Genomic DNA, 25,164 nt, shown 5'->3' with positions numbered 1-25,164 from the left:
TATATATGGAATAGGGTTCCATAGGGCTCTGGTCTAAAGTAGTGCACTATATAGGGAATAGGGTTCCATAGGGCTCTGGTCTAAAGTAGTGCACTATATATAGGGAATAGGGTTCCATAGGCCTCTGGTCTAAAGTAGTGCACTATATAGGGAATAGGGTTCCCTAGGGTTCTGGTCTAAAGTAGTGCACTATATATAGGGAATAGGGTTCCATAGGGCTCTGGTCTAAAGTAGTGCACTATATAGGGAATAGGGTTCCCTAGGGTTCTGGTCTAAAGTAGTGCACTATATATAGGGAATAGGGTTCCCTAGGGTTCTGGTCTAAAGTAGTGCACTATATAGGGAATAGGGTTCTATTTGGGATGGAGACCTCCCCTCTTCCTCCTCCTCCTCTTCCTCTCTATTCCCTGAGGGGGGGCGAGAGAGAGAGAAACAAAGAGAGAGGGGTGGGGAGAGAGAGAGAGAAATGCAAACAAAGAGAGAGGGGTGGGGAGACAGAGAGCGAAAGAGAGAGAGAAACAAAGAGAGAGGGGTGGGGAGACACAGAGAGAGAGAGAGAGAGAGAAGGGTGAAGAGAGAGAGAGAGAGAGAAGGGTGGAGAGAGAGAGAGAGAGAGAGAGAGAGAGAGAGAGAGAGAGAGAGAGAGAGAGAGAAGGGCGGAGAGAGAGAGAGAGAGAAGGGTGGAGAGAGAGGGGGGTGGGGTGAGAGAGAGAGAACAAGATTGAGAGAGAGATGGAGAGAGAATATGCATGAGAGACAACGTTCACTGTAAGAATGACATCCAGTTCTGTAGTTCCTGAGGATATAGTGGATAGACTTCCAGTTCTGTAGTTCTTGAGGATTTAGTGGATTGACTTCCAGTTCTGTAGTTCCTGAGGATATAGTGGATATACTTCCAGTTCTGTAGTTCCTGTGGCCATGCTGGACTGACTTCCAGTTCTGTAGTTCCTGTGGCCATGCTGGATTGACTTCCAGTTCTGTAGTTCCTGAGGATATAGTGGATTGACTTCCAGTTCTGTAGGTCCTGTGGCCATGCTGGATAGACTTCCAGTTCTGTAGTTCCTGAGGCCATGCTGGATTGACTTCCAGTTCTGTAGTTCCTGAGGATATAGTGGATTGACTTCCAGTTCTGTAGTTCCTGAGGCCATGCTGGATTGACTTCCAGTCTGCCAGTCATTATGTTCAGAGTTAGCAGGATGCCAGTCATTATGTTCAGAGTTAGCAGGCTGCCAGGATGCCAGTCATTATGTTCTGTGTTGCCAGGCTGCCAGGCTGCCAGTCATTATGTTCTGTGTTAGCAGGTTGCCAGTCATTTTGTTCTGTGTTAGCAGGCTGCCAGGCTGCCAGTCATTATGTTCAGAGTTAGCAGGATGCCAGTCATTATGTTCAGAGTTAGCAGGATGCCAGTCATTATGTTCAGAGTTAGCAGGCTGCCAGTCATTATGTTCTGTGTTAGCAGGTTGCCAGGATGCCAGTCATTATGTTCAGAGTTAGCAGGTTGCCAGGATGCCAGTCATTATGTTCAGAGTTAGCAGGCTGCCAGGATGCCAGTCATTATGTTCTGTGTTAGCAGGTTGCCAGGATGCCAGTCATTATGTTCAGAGTTGTTAGATGGTTATGTAAGCAGATTTTTTGCACTATTGGTTAGAGCCTGTAAGTAAGCATTTCACTGTAAGGTCTACTATGCCTGTTGTATTCAACGCACGTGATAAATTAACTTTGATTTGATTTGATCAAAGGCCAAATCTTGAGACTAACCAAGACAGCAGGGAAGATTATAGGCATCGCACTTGAATACAGAGTTCCAGCTGATGCCATCGGGGATGCGTTATAGGCTGCCTAGATGCAGGCTGAACAGATAAACATTATTTTGTCCCCCGTCAATAAAACTGCTAAACAGCAGGGAAGAGAGGCCTGGAACCAAAAGGGTTCTACCTGGGATCAAAAGGGTTCTACCTGGGATCAAAAGGGTTCTACCTGGAACCAAAAGGGTTCTACCTGGGATCAAAATGGTTCTACCTGGAACCAAAAGGGTTCTACATGTGATCAAAAGGGTTCTACCTGAGATCAAAATGGTTCTACTTGGAACCAAAAGGGTTCTACCTGGAACCAAAAGGGTTCTACCTGGAACCAAAAGGGTTCTTCAAAGGGTTCAAAGAACCCTTTTAGGTTCTAGATAGTGCCTTTTTTTTCTAAGTGTGTGTGTGTGTGTGTGTGTGTGTGTGTGTGTGTGTGTGTGTGTGTGTGTGTGTGTGTGTGTGTGTGTGTGTGTGTGTGTGTCTGTCTCTTGGAGGTGTTGAGATAAAGCAGATCATTGGACGATAAAGTCATGTTGTCATTTTCTTTCTTTTCTTATTGTCTTTCCAGAGAGCCAAGTCCCGAACCAGCCGAGTTCCCTCCATGTCCGACCACTGCCCAACAGCATCATCATGAGCTGGACTCCTCCCCTAAACCCCAACATCCTAGTACGGGGTTACATCATTGGCTACGGAGTAGGAAGTCCCTACGCTGAGACGGTCAGGGTGGATAGCAAGCAACGATACTACGCCATAGAAAACTTGGGTGAGTTCTCTTCTACACTTTTGTTGAACCAGACTGAACAATGTACCAGACTGGTTAGTGGTAGCACTGTAGACTGAACATTGTACCAGTCTGGTGAGTACCACTGGATGCTGGCCCCAGGTGGTGAGGGTAGGCAACAACACATCCGCCACACTGACCCTCAACAGGGGGGCCCCTCAGGGGTGCGTGCTTAGTCCCCTGCTGTACTGGACGCACCATCATTATGTTTGCCGATGACACAACTGTGGTAGGCCTAATAACCGACGACGACGAGACAGCCTGTAGGGGGGAAGACAGAGACCTGGCAGTGTGTTGCCAGGACAACAACCTCTCCCTCAGGGTCAGCAAGACAAAGGAGCTGATCGTGGACTACAGGAAACGGGGGGGCTGAGCACGGCCCCATTTACGGTGCATTCGGAAAGTATTCAGACCCTTTGACTTTTTCCACATTTTGATACTTTACAGCCTTATTCTAAAGTGGATTTAAAAAAATCCTAATCAATTTACACACAATACCCCATAATGACAAAGCAAAAACTGTTTTTTAGAAATGTTGGCTAATTTGTAAATAATTAAAAACTGTAATGTCACATTTACGACCCTTTACTCAGTACTTTGTTGAAGCACCTTTGGCAGCGATTACAGCCTCAAGTCTTCTTGGGTATGATGCTACAAGCTTGGCACACTTGTATTTACGGAGTTTCTCCCATTCTTCTCTGTAGATCCTCTCAAGCTCTGTCAGATTGGATGTGGAGTGTTGCTGCACAGCTATTTTCAGGTCTCTCCAGAGATGTTAGATCGGGTTCAAGTCTGGGCTCTGGCTGGACCACTCAAGGACAATCAGAGACTTGTCCCGAGGGCCACTCCTGTGTTGTCTTGGCTGTGTGCTTAGGGTCGTTGTCCTGTTGGAAGGTGAACCTTCACCCCAGTCTGAGGTCCTTAGCGCTCTGGAGCAGGTTTTCATCAAGGATCTCTCTGTACTTTGCTCCTTTCACCTTTCCCTCGATCCTGATTAGTCTCGCAGTCCCTGCCGCTGAACAACATCCCCACAGCATGATGCTGCCACCACAGTGCTTCACCGTAGGGATGGTGCCAGGTTTCCTCCAGACGTGACGCTTGGCATTCAGGCCAAAGAGTTCAATCTTGGTTTCATCAGACCACAGAATCTTGTTTCTCATGGTCTTAGATTCCTTTAGGTGCCTTTGTAAAACTCCAAGTGGGCTGTCATGTGCCTTTCACAGAGGATTGGTTTTTCCATCTGGCCACTCTACCATAAAGGCCTGATTGGTGGAGTGCTGCAGAGATGGTTGTCCTTCTGGAAGGTTCTCCCATCTCCACAGAGGAACTCTGGAGCTCTGTCAGAGTGACCATCGGGTTCTTGGTCACCTCCCTGACCAAGGCTGTTCTCCCCCGATTGGTCAGTTTGGCCGGGCGGCCAGCTCTAGGAAGAGTCTTGGTGATTCCAAACTTCTTCCATTTAAGAATGATGGAGGCCACTGTGTTTTTGGGGACCTTCAATGCTGCAGAAATGTAACAAACATAAAATGCAACAAAGACATATTGACATAGTAAAATAACTGTTTAAAAATGTTTAAAAAATAAAGGATGTTTCATCCTGAAACCCTCATAATAAACACCAATGGTATTCAGTGAGTTAATGTTTTATATTTAGAATAATGTTTTACGGCTTTGTCCTTGTATTTTTTATTTTAATACCATCTTTGATGGTAGATAATTATAGACACCTGAAGTACCCAAAAGTGCCACTAGATGTCTTGTGATAAATTACACAAAATCCTTGAAAGTAAAAAATAAAATAAAAAATGCTGGTAGTTTACTGCTAAACTTGTATGGCTTACAGTCGGAGAAGTTGTCTCCCCATCGAGATTGGGGTCACGTCCAGGGTCAGACATTATCTACGACAACACTGTTGCAACTATGGTGAAATTCCGAGGGTTAAGTTCCTCAACAGGATTTTTTCCCACCTTGTCTGCTCGAGGATTTGAACTAGGCGACCTCTCGGTTGACTCTAACCGCTGGGCTACCTGAGCATCACAATAGAGCACAGCACACAACGGCTCTGGGTAAATGTGTCAACAACCCAGGGTCTGTCTGAAAAGTAGTGGATGTCTGAGAAGTCTGAATAGATTTGACTACTGCACGTGCTCTGGAAGGGTAATCCATATGCGTTATTTTGTATGTACAATGGAGTACACGGACGTGCGTACATCTTCTGGGAGACGAGAATGTCATCATGGATCAGTCACGATTTATTCACCACTCCTTCGAGAGAGAGTTATCTAACCTCTGTATGGTCCTATGACAGGACACGTATGGAGGATTCTTTATGACCAAGCCATATCCAGAGTTTAAGATTAGACGAACAGCTGTTGAAGACAGGTTGTCTTGACATACGACATTTATACTGTAGCTGTAATGTCTGGCATGAAAAAAAAGATTACACAAATCTGAACTCCGTGGTTATACCGTTACAAGTGTAAGTCTTCAGTCAGTGTTGACATTCTCAGAGTGGTAGTGGACCAGAGGAGGATTCTGATTGGAACAGCAGGACACAAATACAATAATCATAATTTAACTAGTCTGGGAGTAAACGGATTTTGTAATACTGGTGGTCATAGAGTCAAAGGAATTCTCGTTTTGACATTCGTTATATAGCAAGATACTGTATGTTAAGAACACTGTTTGATTATTTTTAATACTGATCATCAATGTGAAATAATTTTATTGATTCCAAAGACAAGTTTTTTTTAGTTCTGTTAAACCAAATTCCTTTCATATTCTGATAACTAATTAATTCAGTTTTGAAAAAAAAAAAACCCAGCATTTCATTATAATTAATTATTTAACAGGAGCGTAATAATTAAACGCTTTGTGTAAATTTGATTAACAAAAAAAGCACAACCAATTTGCATAAGGAAGGAGACAATAATAAATGATTTGAATATGCAGCTGAAGCACCCTTCTACAATTCGATTCTCCATAATGAATAGACATGAACATCAACACCCTGACGGAGCACACGACACCGAGAGCCCACTGTACGTAAAATATATTATTTATCAAGTTATCATTTATACATGTGTTTGTCATTTCTGGGAGGAAACATCAGAGCATGTGTGTTAATTGATGTGTTGGTTTCCTGTCTAGCTAACACACACACACACACAGTACACAGATATACACGGCACCAGCTAGAACAATCTTCAGAGAAGAAGATGCGTTTGTACAAACGAAACTGACAAGAAACAACACAGTTCTGTTTTTCTAACTCAGTAGAAATTTTGTTATTAATTATCTCTCTCAAACGTACTGCTGCTCTCATTTTAATGATCTATCTTTACAACTAAACAGCTCTGACGAATGGGCCGCTGCACCATCAATATTTAAAATGGTGTCCACCAACCAACCGCCAGCCGGTTGCCATGGTTTCAATATTGAACGTCATGTGGTTTAAAAAATAACCTTAAATCAAGAAGTAGGTACTTCCTGTCTGATGTTCCCATGGAGATTCAATTTAGACCGTGAAAGACAGGAGAACCTCTGGATGGAAGATGGACCGATGGGTCTGTCTGTTGGTCTGTCGATATACCAATCAATTACTCTCCGGTGCTTTTACAGGTTCCTTTCCCTGTATCTATACACTCTCTCTCTCTGTCTCTCTCTGTCTCTCTCTTTCTCTCTGTATCTCTGTCTCTTTCTCTCTACCTCTCTCTTCCGTCTCTCTCTCTCTCTCTGTCTCTCTCGCTCTCTCCCTCTCTCTCTCTCTCTCTCTCTCTCTCTCTCTCCCTCTCTCTTCCGTCTCTCTCTCTCTCTCTCTCTCTGTCTCTCTCTCTCTCTCGCTCTCTCTCTCTCTCTCTCTCTCTCTCTCTCTCTCTCTCTGTCTGTCTCTCTGTCTCTCTCTCACACTCTCTCTCTCTGTCTCTGTCTTCCTAGCTGTAGATACATGCTCTCTGGTGCAACAATCCTTATTGACAGGGCTCAGAGTTAACGGGGTTGTGTTGGAGGATGGGAACTACCATAACACACCAGAGAACCCCCACAAGAGGACAGGAGTATGACCATAAACACCTCTACTGTAGAATAGAAACAATAATGACTAGAAAGCAGCAGTGTTCTATGTTACATGGATAACTCTGTGTATTGGAAATGTTTTGGTTTTGTAAAGGACCTGTTTTTACAAAGGGTTTGAGCTAAGATCATCCAAAATATTATATAGTGAAATGCCCTTTACTTTATGTCATAAAACGAATGCAGGATGGTTGAGTCTTTGCATTGGCTAGTGCAATCTCAGTTTTTGATGTGAGTCGTTCAGAAACTAGAGCAACTTGAGTTAGTTGTTGTCTAGCTTCTCTTTGAGAGAGACTACCCACTGCATGCTGTTTTTTTTGTTCTGTCTTACGGTGTGGACTTATTCCAGGAGAAGCATGGCTCTGTTGGGGGACAGGAAGTAAAGACAGTGTCAGTGAGGAACATAATGCTGTGTTCTCTCCAGGCCTTTGTGACTGCCACGGTTCTATTTTCAGAACTGTACTATTCACTGAAATCTCCCATGTATTTAAAAGCTGTAGTCACAGTGTGATAATCTCTGGACTCTACTTCTCATCACATCTAAGTTATTATTCTGGTCTGTTTAGAGTGCTGTATCAATGTAAATAAAGAATAAATCCATGGATTATATTATTGTATTCTCTAGGCTATGTTCTCTACTGTATGTCCCCATTTGACCTGCTAATTCGGGGTCACACAGTGGTTCTTGGTTAAACAAGTCTACTTTGAAACAAAAGTATACAGAGCATTCGGAAAGTATTCAAACCCCTTGACTTTTTTTTTTAAATCCTCATCAATCTACACAAAATACCCCACAATGACAAAGCTAACAGTTTATATATATATATATTTTTTTTTACATTTATGCAAATGTATTTAAAAATAATACAGAAATGCCTTATTTACATAAAGATTCAGACCCTTTGCTATGAGACCGGAATTGATCATCCTTGAAATGTTTCTACAAACTTGATTGGAGTTCAATTAATTGGACATGATTTGGAAAGGCACACACCTTTCCAAGTGTGAGTTCCACGTTTCCAAGTTCCACAGTCCCACAGTTGACAGTGTATGCCAGAGCAAAGACCAAGCCATTAGGTCGAAGGAATTGTCCGTAGAGCTCCGAGACAGGATTGTGTTGAGGCACAGATCTGGGGAAGGGTACCCCCAACAACACAGTGGCCTCCATCATTCTTAGGGATAGCCGGTGGCGGGACACCAGCCGACAGCGTCCGGTGAAATTGGAGGGCGCGCAATTCAAATAAATAATCATAATATTAAACATTCATGAACATACAAGTATCTTATATCATTTAAAATCTTAAATTCTTGTTAATCTAACTGCGTTGTCCGATTTACAATAGGCTTTACGGCGAAAGCATACATTCAATTCAAATCCTTCTTTGTGTCCCAAAAAGTCTGTTTAGTTTGCGCCATTGATTTCAGTAATCCACTCGTTCAACATGCAGACAAAGGAGTCCAAAAAGCTACCGCTACACTTCGTCCAAACAAGTCAAACGATGTTTCTATTTAATCCTCAGGTACTATAAAATGTAAATAAACTATAATATTTCATACAGAAAGTAGTATGTTCAATAGGAAAGCAAAATTAGTAAGCGCACACCCTCTCCTTCGCGCGCCGAAAGACTGATATTGTTCCAGTGGTCTCCTAACCAAAACTCCAAATTCTTGCTTGTTTTAAAAAATAAAAAGGCTGAAACCTTGAATAAAGACTGTTGACATCTAGTGGAAGCAATAGGAATTGCAATCTGGGAGACGGAATTACCTTACAACAATAGGTTTCCATTATAAGAGCCTGGGACCTCAAAAAATATATATTTCTGGTTGGTTTTTCCTCAGATGTTTGCCTGCCATATCAATTCTGTTATAGTCTCAGACATTATTTTAACAGTTTTGGAAACTTCAAAGTGTTTTCTATCAGATGCTACCAATTATATGCATATCCTGGCTTATGGGCCTGAGTAAAAGGCAGTTTATCTTGGGCACGTCAATCAAGCGGAAATTCAGGAACTAGACCCTATCCCTAAGAAGATTTTCATTTTTAATGGAAAAAGTTTGGAACCACAAACTCTTCCTAGAGTTGGCCGCCCGGCCAAACTGAGCAATTGGGGGAGAAGTGCCTTGGTCAGGGAGGTGACCAAGAACCAGATTGTCACTCTGACAGAGCTCCAAAGTTCCACTGTGGAAATGGCAGGACATTCCAGAAGGACAACCATCTCTGCAGCACCCCACCAATCAGGTCTTTATGGTAGAGTGGACAGATAGAAGCCACTCCTCAGTAAAAGGCACATGACAGCCCGCTTGGAGTTTGCCAAAAGGCACCTAAAGGACTCTCAGCCCATCAGACGTGGTCTGATGAAACCAAAGATTGAACACTTTTGCCTGAATGCCAAGCGTCAGGTCTGGAGGAAACCTGGCACTATCCCTACGGTGAAGCATGGTGGTGGCAGCATCATGCTGTGGGGATATTCTTCAGCGGCAGGGACTGGGAGATTTGTCAGGATCGAGGGAAGGATGAATGGAGCAAAGTACAGAGAGATCGTTGATGAAAACTTGTTCCAGAGCGCTCAGGACCTCAGACTGGGGCAAGGTTCACCTTTCAACAGGACAACGACCTTAAGCACACAGCCAAGACAACGCATAAGTGGCTTCGGGACAAGTCTCTGAATGTCCTTGAGTAACCAGCCAGAGCCCAGATTGAAACCCAATCGAACATCTCTGGATAGACCTGAAAGTAGCTGTTCAGCGACATTCCCCATCCAACATGACAGAGCTTGAGAGGATCTGCAAAGAAGAATAGGAGAACCTCCCCTCCCCAAATGGAGGTGTGCCAAGCTTGTAGCATCATACCAAAGAAGACACGAGGCTGTAATCGCTGCCAAATGTGCTTCAAAAAAGTACTGAGTAAAGGTTCTGAATACTTATGTAAATGTGATATTTCAATTTTTATATTTAATCCATTTGCAAAAATGTCTAAACCTGTTTGTCCGTCGTCATTATAGGGTATTGTTTGTAGATTGATGAGGGGGAAAAAATGATTGAATCCATTTTAGAATAAGGCTGTAAATATTGAAAAAGTCAAGGGATCTGAATACTTTCCGAATGCAATGTACACCTCACACACATGGTTATGGGCTATATAAAAGATATAGAGTTGTAATGTATTACATTTTGAGTTTGCATCCCAATATTACACTTTATAAAAATCACAGAAGACTGAAATGTAACAAAACCGTTTGACATAGAAACACCAGATTTTCAATGTTTGTTTTTAAATGTGTATTAATTATGAAATTATGAAACATATTAATAATATTCTACCCATGAGGCCACTTGGTCATTTGACTGCAGGAAAGGGCTACTGGTCTATAAAGGCATTTATTGATTGATATTAACCGTATTCTTAGTTTTTTTTTATCTCCATAAAACCCAGTTCCCACTGTCATCTCTCTGAATGCCTTGATTGATTGATGGATTAACAGATTGTTATTAACAGTTTTCCTGGTCTCCCACAGAGCCCAGTTCCCACTATGTAATCTCCCTAAAGGCGTTCAACAATGCAGGAGAGGGTGTCCCCCTGTATGAGAGTGCTGTGACCAGGTCTATAACAGGTATGTAATGGTTCTACGCTAGCTAGCTAACCCATGAAATCATATGGTGCTAAGCCAGCTAGCTAGCTAACCCATGAAATCATATGGTGCTAAGCCAGCTAGCTAGCTAACCCATGAAATCATATGGTGCTACGCCAGCTAGCTAGCTAACCCATGAAATCATATGGTGCTAAGCCAGCTAGCTAAACCAAATAAAATTTACATTTATTTGTCACATGCGCAGAATACGACAGGTAACTTTGAGCCCTTTTCCAAGATGGCAGAGTTCAAAAGTAAGAAAATAAGCGCCAAAAAAGTTAAATAGTAACACAATAAAATAACCAAAAACGAATTAACTCATAAAATAACATACAATAACCCATGAAAATATATGGTACTAAGCTAGTTAGCTAACCCATAAAAACGTATGGTGCTAAGCTAGCTAGCTAGGCCATGAAAACGTATGATGCTAAGCTAGCTAGCTATCCCACGAAAACACATTAAGGTTAAATGACTCTCAGTGAGTATTAGACATCACTAAACTAGCGGATCACAGAACAAGCTAACCTCTCCATGACTACCTGGCTCGTCTGTTCTGAACATCTTTTGAATCCTCTGAAGCCTCACGTAAAATAATTCAGAGGATTTCCATAAAGGACTGATGGCAAGAAGACAGGCCAGTAGCTATAACTGTGGAAGTGGTTGTACACACACAACACACAACACACACACACACACACACACACACACACACACACACACACACACACACACACACACACACACACACACACACACACACACACACACACACACACACACACACAACACACAAACTATTCCTGTGAGAGGGCTGGCTGATCACAGCTTTGAGCTGCTCCAGATGAAATCAGAGCATCTCGCTGCCTGGAACCCAGGACTCAACTCTCAACACTCTCTTGATGTTCACACAGATCCAGGCTTTTACACAGCTAGGGGTTTATTCACATACATCAAAATACTGCTTTTAATGTCACATCAAGATACAGGCTGCTTTAAGCACTGGGTTATTCCTTCACAGCCACGTCAAACCACACTGTTTATTATGATTATATGGTGATGGACCACAGGGCTGATCAAATATTGTAACTATGTGTTTGTTTTCAAACTGGTTTTATTCAACCATTATCATATGTTTATAGTTGTAAAATTATATGAAAGAAAATAGTGTTCAGAAGAGAGCATATGTTTGCCTTAGTGCCTGAATAGAACTACAGATCCCATCCTGTCAGAATAGAACTACAAGTCACATCCTGTCAGAATAGGACTACAGATCCCAACAGACTACCTCTAGTATCCTACTTGACTGTCCCTGCAAGGTCACAAGGAGTAGCAGTATTCTCATACTAATTGATGCCTGAGAGAAAGATGCACTCACACACTCGCTCTCTCTCTCTCTCTCTCTCTCAGACACACACACACACACACACACACACACACACACACACACACACACACACACACACACACACACACACACACACACACACACACACACACACACACACACACACACACACACACACACACACATACACACATACACACACCCATAAAGTAGCTAACACACTGACTGATACCTGAGAGAATTCAATTCACTACTATTGCATTCTAATCCCGTAGTCACCAATCTTTCTCAGAAAATATAAATTGATGGAAAGCCAGCCCAGCGCCTGTCTGATTGGCTGCCTGCATTGTTGTGAGATATTCAGCATTTCATTCTGGCTCACATCTTTACGATCTGCATTAAAGGCTTGCCAATAAACACCGCAGCGAAAGGGAAATATTCCCATTCCTCCATTGGCCATTTAATCTTCTGTCTCTCTCAGGCCCTGCTGGAGACAGGAGAGAGAGAGAGAGAGAGGTGGGGGAGAGGTGGAGAGAGAGAGAGAGAGAGAGAGAGAGAGAGAGAGGGAGAGAGAGAGAGAGAGAGAGGTGGAGAGAGAGAGAGAAAGAGAGAGAGAGAGAGAGAGAGGTGGAGAGAGAGAGAGAGAGAGAGAGAGAGAGAGAGGGAGAGAGAGAGAGAGAGGTGGAGAGAGAGAGAGAGAGAGAGAGAGAGAGGGAGAGGTGGAGAGAGAGAGAGAGAGAGAGAGAGAGAGAGAGAGGTGGAGAGAGAGAGAGAGGTGGAGAGAGAGAGAAAGAGAGGGAGAGAGAGAGAGGTGGAGAGAGAGAGAGAGAGAGAGAGAAGAGAAATGGATAGCTTCCCTCCTTCCTTCTCTCACCAATCCATCTCACATCTCAACACTTAGCCACAAATTCAACTCACCAAAATGGAGATAGCATCGTTCTTTCACACTATACTGCTGGCACCCACCAGATGTATGATTGAGACCTCTTGTTTAGTCTTTGGTTTGTTCATCAGTATTCTAATACTGGGCTCTGACTTTAACCAATGATGCGGTCAGGTATCAGGCCCATTACCCCAGAGCCTCGTTCATCTCGAAAAACGTATTTGTTGTTGACAACACGATGCAGACATTAATTCAGGTGTCAGAATGAGGTTTTAACTTGATGCTTAATAATGTGTTTTTTTTTTACATCTACCTGTCTTTCCTTAGTAGACATTAATAACACTTTACTTAATGTGTTTAGGTATAATACCTGTTGCCTTTAGGTTAAGTGGACCAGCATTTACTGTGTTTTATTTGCTAGTTACTGTCTTTTTATAGCTGCTCCGCTATAGATGTTGTCACTAACTATCTGTTTTCTCTGATCTTAGGTGTGGCTGTAGCTATTACTGGTAGTTAATGATAGTTAACTAGTTAAAATAACTGTCCAGTGATAATTGCACTTTTAAAATATAATATTCTGTTAACTCTTATGCAAATAAAGTTGTTGACTTGTTCTGTACTCGCACCTGTAACCAAAGCATCAATTGAAGAAAAAAAATAAACACTTCAAAAAAAAAACACCTCAAATTTGTATTTCAAACAGACCGTTTAAAAAAAGATTGCTATTTCCTCATAGAACATGATGTCGTCTCCCTGAGGAGGATGAGCTGGCCAATCAGCGGTCTAGAGGAGGATAAGTTGGCCAATCAGCGGTCTACTTGCATGAATATTTTTTATGACTTGTATACGCCCACACCATTCTGTTGTTGGGGTACTCTTACACCACTCCAACACAGAAAAGCTGCTTTTTAACATTTTAAATTCTAAGGATCACTATTTCACACATATTGTAATTAATTAGAGGTCATATTTCCTAGAAATCTGGAAACACTGTGCAGTTATTTTAAGCTAGTAAATTACTGGTAGTTGGGCTAGTAGCACCCTTATTAGCAGTAATGTAGCTCTGCTGTAGTCTGTCTTCTTTCTGTTTGTCTTATCTTCTCTTTCTCTGTTTGTCACTTCCATCTTTCTCTTGTCTTTCCACTCCTCACTCCCTCACTTTTCTTGGTTGCATGGTTTATCCTCACTAACCCTTCACTCCCACTTCACTAACCCTTCACTAACCCTTCACTCCCACTTCACTAACCCTTCACTAACCCTTCACTCCCTCTTCACTAACCCTTCACTATCTCTTCACTAACCCTTCACTCCCACTTCACTAACCCTTCACTAACCCTTCACTCCCCCTTCACTAACCCTTCACTCCCTCTTCACTAACCCTTCACTAACCCTTCACTAACCCTTCACTCCCTCTTCACTAACCCTTCACTATCTCTTCACTATCTCTTCACTCTCTTCACTATCCCTTCACTATCTCTTCACTAACCCTTCACTATCTCTTCACTATCTCTTCACTCTCTTCACTAACCCTTCACTATCTCTTCACTAACCCTTCACTATCCCTTCACTATCTCTTCACTAACCCTTCACTCCCTCTTCACTAACCCTTCACTATCTCTTCACTATCCCTTCACTATCCCTTCACTATCTCTTCACTAACCCTTCACTAACCCTTCACTAACCCTTCACTCCCTCTTCACTAACCCTTCACTATCTCTTCACTATCTCTTCAACCTCTTCACTAACCCTTCACTATCTCTTCACTAACCCTTCACTATCCCTTCACTATCTCTTCACTAACCCTTCACTATCTCTTCACTATCTCTTCACTCTCTTCACTAACCCTTCACTATCTCTTCACTATCTCTTCACTAACCCTTCACTCCCACTTCACTAACCCTTCACTCCCTCTTCACTAACCCTTCACTATCTCTTCACTATCCCTTCACTATCCCTTCACTTTCTCTTCACTAACCCTTCACTATCCCTTCACTAACCCTTCACTATCCCTTCACTAACCCTTCACTAACCCTTCACTATCTCTTCACTAACCCTTCACTAACCCTTCACCACCTCTTCACTAACCCTTCACTACCTCTTCACTAACCCTCCACTATCTCTTCACTAACCCTTCACTATCTCTTCACTATCCCTTCACTAACCCTTCACTAACCCTTCACCACCTCTTCACTAACCCTTCACTAACCCTTCACTAACCCTTCACTCCCTCTTCACTAACCCTTCACTATCTCTTCACTAACGCTTCACTAACCCTTCACTATCTCTTCACTAACCCTTCACTCCTTTTTCACTAACCCTTCACTAACCCTCCACTCGCTGCTCCATGGCTGTTTGTTGCATGGAACGTTTGCATGTCCTAACTACTCCACATCCAGACTCCGTTGATCCGTCAGACGACGATCTGTTCCATCTGTTTGATAAATATCCTACTCCCATGCCAGATACGTCCACCCCCATGATCCCCCCAGTAGGTGTCCAGGCCGTGGCCCTGACCCCAGACTCTGTCAGGGTCAGTTGGGCAGACAATTCCATGACCAAGAATCAGAAGACCACTGAAGTCCGTTACTACTCCGTCAAATGGAAGACCAGCTATTCTACTAGTGGGAAGTTCAAGGTAAGGTCATGGGTTGTGTGTTTGTCTGTGGGCTTGTGTGTTTGTCTGTGGGCTTGTGTTTGTCTGTGGGTTGTGTGTTTGTCTGTGGGTTGTGTGTTTGTCTGTGGGTTGTGTGTTCGTCTGTGGGCTTGTGTGTTTGTCTGTGGGTTGTGTGTTTGTCTGTGGGCTGTGTGTTTGTCTGTGGGCTTGTGTTTGTCTGTGGGCTTGTGTGTTTGTCTGTGGGCTTGTGTTTGTCTGTGGGCTTGTGTGTTTGTCTGTGGGCTTGTGTGTTTGTCTGTGGGCTTGTGTTTGTCTGTGGGTTGTGTGTTTGTCTGTGGGCTTGTGTTTGTCTGTGGGCTTGTGTGTTTGTCTGTGGGCTTGTGTGTTTGTCTGTGGGTTGTGTGTTTGTCTGTGGGCTTGTGTGTTTGTCTGTGGGCTTGTGTGTTTGTCTGTGGGTTGTGTGTTTGTCTGTGGGCTTGTGTGTTTGTCTGTGGGTTGTGTGTTTGTCTGTGGGTTGTGTTTGTCTGTGGGCTTGTGTTTGTCTGTGGGTTGTGTGTGTGTCTGTGGGCTTGTGTTTGTCTGTGGGCTTGTGTTTGTCTGTGGGCTGTGTCTTTGTCTGTGGGTTGTGTTTGTCTGTGGGTTGTGTTTGTCTGTGGGTTGTGTGTTTGTCTGTGGGTTGTGTGTGTGTCTGTGGGCTTGTGTTTGTCTGTGGGCTTGTGTTTGTCTGTGGGCTTGTGTGTTTGTCTGTGGGTTGTGTTTGTCTGTGGGTTGTGTTTGTGTCTCTTGCCGACTGGTTTGCTGCTTCAGTTATTTTGTGTTTATGTTGAACTTCTGTCACAAGAAATGTAAATTGGTAGGGTTATGTTTTTTTGCATTATTCTATTTTTGGAAACCTGTTTTCTGAAATATTTTTGTCTTTAAATCAAATTTGTATTGGTCACATACACATATTTATCAGATGTTATTGCGGGTGTAGCGAAATGCTTGTGTTCCCAGCTCCAACTGTGCAGTAATATCTAACTAAATGCTTGTGTTTCTAGCTCCAACAGTGCAATAATATCTAACTAAATGCTTGTGTTCCCAGCTCCAACAGTGCAGTAATATCTAACTAAATGCTTGTGTTTCTAGCTCCAACAGTGCAGTACTATCTAACTAAATGCTTGTGTTTCTAGCTCCAACAGTACAGTGATATCTAACTAAATGCTTGTGTTTCTAGCTCCAACAGTGCAGTAATATCTTACTAAATGCTTGTGTTTCTAGCTCCAACAGTGCAGTAGTATCTAACAATACACAACAATACACACACATCTAAAAGGAAAATAATGGAATTAGGAAATACACTACTATCTATACAGTGCATTTGGAAAGTATTCAGACTCCTTGACTTTTTCCACATTTTGTAAAAAATAATTTCTCATCAATCTACACACAATATCCCATAATAACAAAGCGAAAACAGGTTTTAAGAAAATTTCGCAAATGTTTTCAACATTTTATTTACATAAATATTCAGACCCTTTGCTATGAGACCCGAAATTGAGCTCAGGTTCGTCCTGTTTCCATTGATCATCCTTGAGATGTTTCTACAACTTAATTGTAGTCTACTTGTGGTAATTTCTATTGATTGGACATGATTTGGAAAGGCACACACCTGTCTATATAAGGTCCCACAGTTGACAGTGTATGTCAGAGCTAAAACCAAGCCATGAGGTTGAAGGAATTGTCCGGAGAGCTCCGAGACAGGATTGTGTCGAGGCACAGATCTGGGGAAGGGCCTCCTGCGGGGACGGGGGCCTGGGATAAAAAAAAAACCAATACAAAAAAAACAATATAAATATAGGACAAAACACACATCACAACAAGAGAGACAACACAACACTACATAAAGAGAGACCTAAGACAACAACATAGCAAGGCAGCAACACATGACAACACAGCATGGTAGCAACACAAGATGACAACAACGTGTTAGCAACACAACATGGTAACACCACAAAACATGGTACAAACATTATTTGGGATAGTCAACAGCACAAAGGTCTTGAAGGTAGAGACAACAATACATCACACAAAGCAGCCACACAAAGCAGCCACAGTAAGAGTGTCCATGATTGAGTCTTTGAATGAAGAGATTGAGATAAAACTTTCCAGTTTGAGTGTTTGTTGCGGCTCGTCCCAGTCGCTAGCTGCAGATTACTGAAAAGAGGAGTGACCCAGGGATGTGTGTGTTTTGGGGACCTTTAGACTAAAGTTAAATCTAGACCATCCTACCCATGCTAGATTACATAATTTATAGATTGGCAGGTAAGGGTGCTCTTGAGCGGCTAGATGTTCTGTACCATTCGGCCATCAGATTTGCCACCAATGCTCCTTATAGGACACATCACTGCACTCTATACTCCACTGTAAACTGGTCATCTCTGTATACCCGTCGCAAGACCCACTGGTTTATGCTTATTTATAAAACCCTCTTAGGCCTCACTCCCCCCTATCTAAGATATCTACTGCAGCCCTCATCCTCCACATACAACACCCGTTCTGCCAGTCACATTCTGTTAGATTTAACTTTAGCCTGCAGCTTTGATTTTGGGGACAGTGTATCGTTTAGCCATACTCCCAAGTCATGTTCTGAGGTGACTACCTCAAGCTCTAAACCCTCAGAGGTAGTAATAACATTTGTGGGAAGAGGGGCATTCTTCTTACCAAACCACATGACCTTTGTTTTGTAGGTGTTCAGAACAAAGTTAAGGGTTGAAAAAGCTTGTTGGACACTAAGAAAGCTTTGTTGTAGAGCATTTAACACTAAATCGAGGGAGGGGCCAGCTGAGTATAAGACTGTATCATCTGCATATAAATGGATGAGAGAGCTTCCTACTGCCTGAGCTATGTTGTTGATGTAAATTGAGAAGAGCGTGGGGCCTAGGATTGGGCCTTGGGGTACTCCCTTGGTGACAGGCAGTGGCTGAGACAGCAGATTTTCTGACTTTATACACTGCACTCTTTGAGAGAGGTAGTTAGCAAACCAGGCCAAAGACCCCTCAGAGACACCAATACTCCTTAGCCAGCCCACAAGAATGGAATGGTCTACCGTATCAAAAGCTTTGGCCAAGTCAATAAAAATAGCAGCACAATATTGCTTAGAATCAATGTAAATGGTGACATCATTGAGGACCTTTAAGGTTGCAGTGACACATCCATAACCTGAGCGGAAACCAAATTGCATATCAGAGAGAATACTGTAGACATCAAGAAAGCCAGTCAGTTGATTATTGACAGGTTTTTCCAACACTTTTGATAAACAGGGCAAAATAGAAATAGGCCTATAACAGTTAGGATCAGCTTGATCTCCCCCTTTAAATAAAGGACAAACCTTGGCTGCCTTACAAGCAATGGGAACCTCCCCAGAAAGGAGAGACATGTTAAAGATAGGCTTGGCGATGATAGGGGCAGCAAACTCAAAGAAGAAAGGGTCTAAACCATCTGACACAGATGTTTTTTTGGGGTCAAGTTTAAGGACTCAGTGACAGCCTGCAGGGAGAAACTTTGTAGCTGGGCAGGGGAAAAAGAGGGAGAAGCATCGGGGATAGTCGCATTGGAAGGGGTGGGAGATGAGGAAATGTTGGACAGGCAAAGAGGCATGGCTGAGTCAAATAGGAATCCTGACTTAATGAAGTTGTGATTAAAGAGCTCAGCCATGTGCTTCTTGTCAGTAACAACCACATCATCAACATTAAGGGACATGGGCAGCTGTGAGGAGTAGGGTTTATTCTCCAGGTCTTTAAAACCTCTTACATCTAGACGTTCCGCTAGCGGAACACCTGCTCCAATATCCAATGATAGGCGTGGCGCGAATTACAAATTCCTCAAAAATACAAAAACTTCAATTTTTCAAACATATGACTATTTTACAGCATTTTAAAGACAAGACTCTCCTTTATCTAACCACACTGTCCGATTTCAAAAAGGCTTTACAGCGAAAGCAAAACATTAGATTATGTCAGCAGAGTACCCAGCCAGAAATAATCAGACACCCATTTTTCAAGCTAGCATATAATGTCACAAAAAACAAAACCCCAGCTAAAAGCAGCACTAACCTTTGATGATCTTCATCAGATGACACGCCTAGGACATTATGTTATACAATACATGCATGTTTTGTTCAATCAAGTTCATATTTATATCAAAAAACAGCTTTTTACATTAGCATGTGATGTTCAGAACTAGCATAACCCCCGCAAACTTCCGGTTGAATTTACTAAATTACTCACGATAAACATTCACAAAAAGCATAACAATTATTTTAAGAATTATAGATACAGAACTCCTCTATGCACTCGCTATGTCCAATTTTAAAATAGCTTTTCGGTGAAAGCACATTTTGCAATATTCTGAGTAGATAGCCCAGCCATCACGGCTAGCTATTTTGACACCCAGCAAGTTTAGCCCTGACCAAACTCCGATTTACTATTAGAAAAGTTTGATTACCTTTGGTGTTCTTCGTCAGAATGCACTCCCAGGACTGCTACTTCAATAACAAATGTTGGTTTGGTCCCATATAATCCATTGTTATATCTAAATAGCGGCGTTTTGTTCGTGCGTTCAAGACACTATCCGAAGTGTAAATAAGGGTCACGAGCACGACGCATTTCGTGACAAAAAAATGTCTAAATATTCCATTACCGTACTTCGAAGCATGTCAACCGCTGTTTAAAATAAATTTTTATGCCATTTTTCTCGTAAAAAAGCGATAATATTCCGACCGGGAAAGCGTGTTTACATACAAAGAGAGAGAAAATAAAAGCATGGGATCCCCTCGTGCACGAGCCTGAGTCTCATAGTACTGTGACCGGCCACTATCCAAACGCGCTACTGTTTTTCAACCAGGGCCTGCAAAGCCACGATTCAGCTTTTTGCCGCCTTCTGAGAGCCCATGGGAGCCGTAGGAAGTGTCACGTAACAGCAGAGATCCCCTGTTTTGGATAGAGTAATCAAGTAGGCCAAGAAATGGTCAGACAGGGTACTTCCTGTACAGAATCTTCTCAGGTTTTGGCCTGCCAAATGAGTTCTGTTATACTCACAGACACCATTCAAACAGTTTTAGAAACTTTGGAGTGTTTTCTATCCAAAGCTAATAATTATATGCATATTCTAGTTTCTGGGCAGGAGTAATAATCAGATTAAATCGGGTACGTTTTTTATCCGGCTGTGAAAATACTACCCCCTAGCCATAACCGGTTAACCATTTTCCAGAACTTCTTGGGGTAAGGACCCACAGAGAGAGAACTGCTCCTTAAAGTAACTAACTTTGGCCTTCCAGGGAGCCTGAGTGAACTTATTTCTCATTTGCCTGAACGAGAGCCAGTCATCCTGAGTATACGTGTGCCGAGCCTTTCGCCAAATGCAATTCTTGAGGTGGAGTAACTCTGCAAGATCACGGTCGAACCAGGGCATGAACCTGTTTTTGATTCTCATTTTCTTTATGGGGAAGTGTTTGTTAATAACAATACCACTGAAAATATAAAAAAATAAGGTTCAAGCGTCTTCGACAGAAGGGATCAAGCTGATTCTATACCATTTTACAGAGGCCAGTTCATGAAGGAAGACTTGCTCATTAAAGTTTTTTAGCAAGTGTCTATGACAAATCAGGACAGATTGTTTCACTGAGCAGCCATTACGAACACAGGCTGTAAAACAGTGATCACTAAGGTCATTACGGAAAACACCAGACTTATACCTATCAGGATTATTTGTGGGGGTAACATCGAGGAGAGTATCATTTTCTGGGTGTTTGGAGTCATACCATGTGGGATTGGTGATAATCTGAGAAAGATTTAGGGAGTCCCATTGCTTTAGGACTTGGTCAGGTGGTTAAAGCATATCCCAATTTAGGTCACCTAGCAGGACAAATTCAGACTTATTATAAGAGGCCAGGAGAGAGCTTAGGGCAGGTAGGGTACAGGCCGGTGCTGATGGAGGACGATAGCACCCAGCAACAGACAACAAAGAGCTATTTAAAAGTTTAATGCTTAAAACCAGCAAATCAAATTGTTTGTTGACATGGACTTGGTGGAGACAACCGAGCACTGACGGTGATCCTTGGTAAAGATTGCCACTCCTCCACCTTTGGAAGATCTGTCTTGCCAAAAAAGGTTATAACCAGAAAGGTTAACATCAGTATTCAAAACACTATTTCTTAACCACGTCTCAGTAATGACCAACACATCTGGATTGGAGCTGTGAACCCACGCTTTCAATTGACCCATTTTAGGTAATAAGCTTCTAGTGTTAACATGCAGAAAACCCAGGCTTTTATGAGAGCAGAAATCAGTGAAGCAGATATCAGAGCACAAGTCAGAATATGGGGCTGGCAACAGTAGATGGGCCAGGGTGTACATGCACATTTCCAGATATCATCAGCAGTAATACAATCAGGGCACGGCAGAGGACAGGGAGAGCTCTGCGGTGTTGATTTATAACATCAATGTGCATTAGATGGCAACATGATCATATTGTACAGTAATTTCATCAGGTAACATGAATACAAAGCCGGCGAGAGGTGGTTAGAATAGGATAGGAGGCCAAAAGTCTGTGTAACCAATAGAGAGTCAGAGTCCGAGTGTGGGAACAAATATAGTCTGTCCCCCGCTTGGGTAAAGAAAGTTTGTTGTCAACAAAGTAGGGTGGTGTCATGAGGCAAATAGCAAAATAGCAAAAAGAAAATGTTTAATATATAACGACTTGGGGCTAGCCATTGTAAGTTCAAAGTGGCCAGAAAGAAGCCACTCCTCAGTAAAAGGCACATGACAGCCTGCTTGGAGTTTGCCAAAAGGCACCTGTCTGGCCACTCTCAGACCATGAGAAACAAAATGCTCTGGTCTGATGAAACCAAGATTGAACTTTTTGGCCTGAATGCCAACAGTCACGTCTGGAGGAAACCTGGCACCATCCCTATGGTGAAGCATGGTGGTGGCAGCATCCCTACGGTGAAGCATGGTGGTGGCAGCATCATGCTGTGGGGATGTTTTTGAGCGGCAGGGACTGGGAGACTAGTCAGGATAGAAGGAAAGATGAACGGAGCAAAGTACAGAGAGATCCTTGATGAAAACCTGCTCCAGAGTCCTCAGGACCTCAGACTGGGGAGAAGGTTCACCTTCCAAAAGGACAACAACCTTAAGCACACAGCCAAGACAACGCAGGAGATGATCAATTGAGCTCAAATTAGGTATTCTTCTGTTTTTTATTTTTAATACATTTGCAAAAACTTCTAAAAACCGTCCACTTAATTTGAGGGCTGAGGGGATAGGGTGTGTGTCTTAAGTGTTTGGAATGTAGCCCTTGAGTAATTTGTCAGGCCCGAAGTGAACATAATTGTAAACTGCAAACTTCATTAAAAAGAAAACAGGGCTGAGGGGCTTATATTGCAAACTTCCCTTGCTTGGCTAATCATTTGGACTGACAACAAATATGACCGAGGGGGTTCCCCCTGTTTTCACTTTGTCATTATGAGGTATTGTGTGTAGATTGATGAGGGGAAAAAAACTATTTTATACATTTTTAGAATAAGGGTGTAACGTAACAAAATATGGAACAAGTCAAAGGGTCTGAATACTTTCTGAATGCCACTGTACTTATGAAATGAACAGGCCGTGGCTCAGGTGGCTGAGGTCCTTGATGATCTTTTTGGCCTTCCTGAGACATGTTGCAGAGATCTTGGAGGACAGGCAGTGTGCCCCCAGTGATGTGCATACCACACCTCTGGAGAGTCCTATGGTTGCGGACGGTACAATTTCCGTACCAGGCGGTGTGATACAGCCTGACAGGATGCTCTCCATGGTAGATCTGTAAAAATTTGTGAGGGTCTTAGGGGCCAAGCCACATTTCTTCAGCCTCCTGAGGTTGATGAGGTGCTGGTGCTCCTTCTTCACCACATTGTCTGTGTGTTTGGACCATTTTCAGATTGTCAGTATTTTACACTGTGTGATGATGGCGAGTATTGTGTTTTCACCCGGCAGGCAGAACTGGTTGATTTAAACCACTGGCCTGCTCAATGAGGACCTGCTGTGGGGTTATTGCTCGTTAAAAAAGCAGTTTTTGAGCTCTACTATTTTTCCTAGACAGTCTCCATTTTTTATTTTATTTTTTATTTTACCTTTATTTAACTAGACAAGTCAGTTAAGAACAAATTCTTATCTTCAATGAATGCCTAGGAACAGTGGGTTAACTGCCCTGTTCAGGGGAACAACAACAGATTGTTCTGCCCCTGAACAAGGCAGGTAACCTACTGATCCCCACTGTGCTCTCTTCATTTGATTTTATATATTTTTTGGGGGCAAAACATTTTAACAGTTTAAAAAGTACAAAGGATATGACATGAAAACCATTACACCACCCCAACGATGGGGTCCTCTGACAGAATAGTTTTTGATGTTACGTTGTTTCTGTCTCCAGTCTGCAGACACTACAGCCCTCAGCCACACCGTCACTGGTCTCAAGCCCAACACCATGTACGAGTTTGCTGTCATGGTTACCAAGGGCCGTAAGTCCAGCACGTGGAGTATGACCGCTCACGCTACTACGTACGAAGCAGGTGAGGAGCTCTGTCTTTTCTCAACCTCGATCCCTCTCTCTCTCTCTCTCTCTGTCTCTCTCTCTCTCTCTCTCTCTCTCTCTGTCTCTCTGTCTCTCTCTCTCTCTCTCTCTCTCTCTCTGTCTCTCTGTCTCTCTCTCTCTCTCTCTCTCTCTCTCTCTCTGTCTCTCTGTCTCTCTCTCATTGTCTTTCTCTCTCTCTCTCTCTCTCTCTCTCTCTCGTTGTCTTTCTCTCTCTCTCTCTCTCTCTCTCTCTCTCGTTGTCTTTCTCTCTCTCTCTCTCTCGTTGTCTTTCTCTCTCTCTCTCTCTCTCTCTCTCTCTCTCTCTCTCTCTCGTTGTCTTTCTCTCTCTCTCTCTGTCTCTCTCTCTCATTGTCTTTCTCTCTCTCTCTCTCTCTCTCTCTCTCTCTCTCTCTCTCTCTCGTTGTCTTTCTCTCTCTCTCTCTCTCTCTCTCTCTCTCTCTCTCTCTCTCTCTCTCTCTCTCATTGTCTTTCTCTCTCTCTCTCTCTCTCTCTGTCTCTCTCATTCTCATTGTCTTTCTCACTCTCTAGTTCTCTTTCTCTCTCTCTCTATGTCTCACGTTGTCTTTCTCACTCTCTAGTTCTCTTTCTCTCTCCCTCTCTCTCTCATTGTCTTTCTCTGTCTCTCACTCTCTCGTTGTCTTTCTCTCTCTCTGTCTCTCGTTGTCTTTCTCACTCTCTCGTTGTCTTTCTCTTGCTCAACATTGCTCAATATTTTCTTAACATTTGTCATAATTAGTTAAAGCAATGAATTTGTGTCCTCTCTCGTCGGACTGCATATTTTCTGACATTTTATTCAAATCTGAAAACGTTCTGAAGCCACGCCCATTTTTGGAAGAATTGTATTATGGGCCCTAAAAGCACGGAAATAGTGTCCATTGCTTGTATTCAGTGGGAAGAAAATGTATATGAACCCTTTAGAATTACCTGGATTTCTGCATAAATTGGTCATGAAATGTTATCTGATCTTCATCTAAGTCACAGCCACAGACAAACACAGTCTGCTTAAACTAATAACACACAAAATATTGATATCTTTATTGAACACACCGTGTAAACATTCACAGTGCAGGTTGTACAAAGTATATGAACCCCTGGTTTTAATGACTCTCCTTTGGCAGCAATAAACTTAACCAAACGTTTTCTGTAGTTGCGGATCTGACTTGCACAACGGTCAGGAGGAATTTTGGACCATTCCTCTTTACAAAACTGTTTCAATTCAGCAATATTCTTGGGATGTCTGGTGTTGAACCGCTCTCTTGAGGTCATGCCACATCATCTCAATCGGGTTGAGGTCATGCCACATCATCTCAATCGGGTTGAGGTCATGCCACATCATCTCAATCGGGTTGAGGTCATGGCACATCTCAATCGGGTTGAGGTCATGCCACATCTCAATCGGGTTGAGGTCATGCCACATCATCTCAATCGG

General features: G+C 42.8%; 1 protein-coding gene across 2 annotated transcripts in view; it reads left to right on the top strand.

Annotated features, from left to right (window-relative positions):
- LOC106568544 (netrin receptor DCC) overlaps positions 1 to 25,164 on the top strand; it is a 596,063-nt gene that overhangs the window by 463,166 nt on the left and 107,733 nt on the right. The window contains exons 15-18 of one of the 2 annotated variants that reach the window (XM_082960596.1): positions 2,368 to 2,562; positions 10,167 to 10,262; positions 14,974 to 15,146; positions 23,574 to 23,712. In XM_082960596.1, the coding sequence (XP_082816722.1) occupies positions 2,368 to 2,562; positions 10,167 to 10,262; positions 14,974 to 15,146; positions 23,574 to 23,712 (603 nt within the window). Of the gene's footprint in view, positions 1 to 2,367; positions 2,563 to 10,166; positions 10,263 to 14,907; positions 15,147 to 23,573; positions 23,713 to 25,164 lie in introns of both variants that reach the window. The other variant, XM_082960595.1, reaches the window with a different exon arrangement.

The sequence above is a fragment of the Salmo salar genome, chromosome 13, assembly GCF_965601325.2.
Source record: "Salmo salar chromosome 13, fSalSal1, whole genome shotgun sequence".
Lineage (NCBI taxonomy): Eukaryota > Metazoa > Chordata > Actinopteri > Salmoniformes > Salmonidae > Salmo > Salmo salar.
This window is presented reverse-complemented; position numbering and strand designations above follow the sequence as displayed.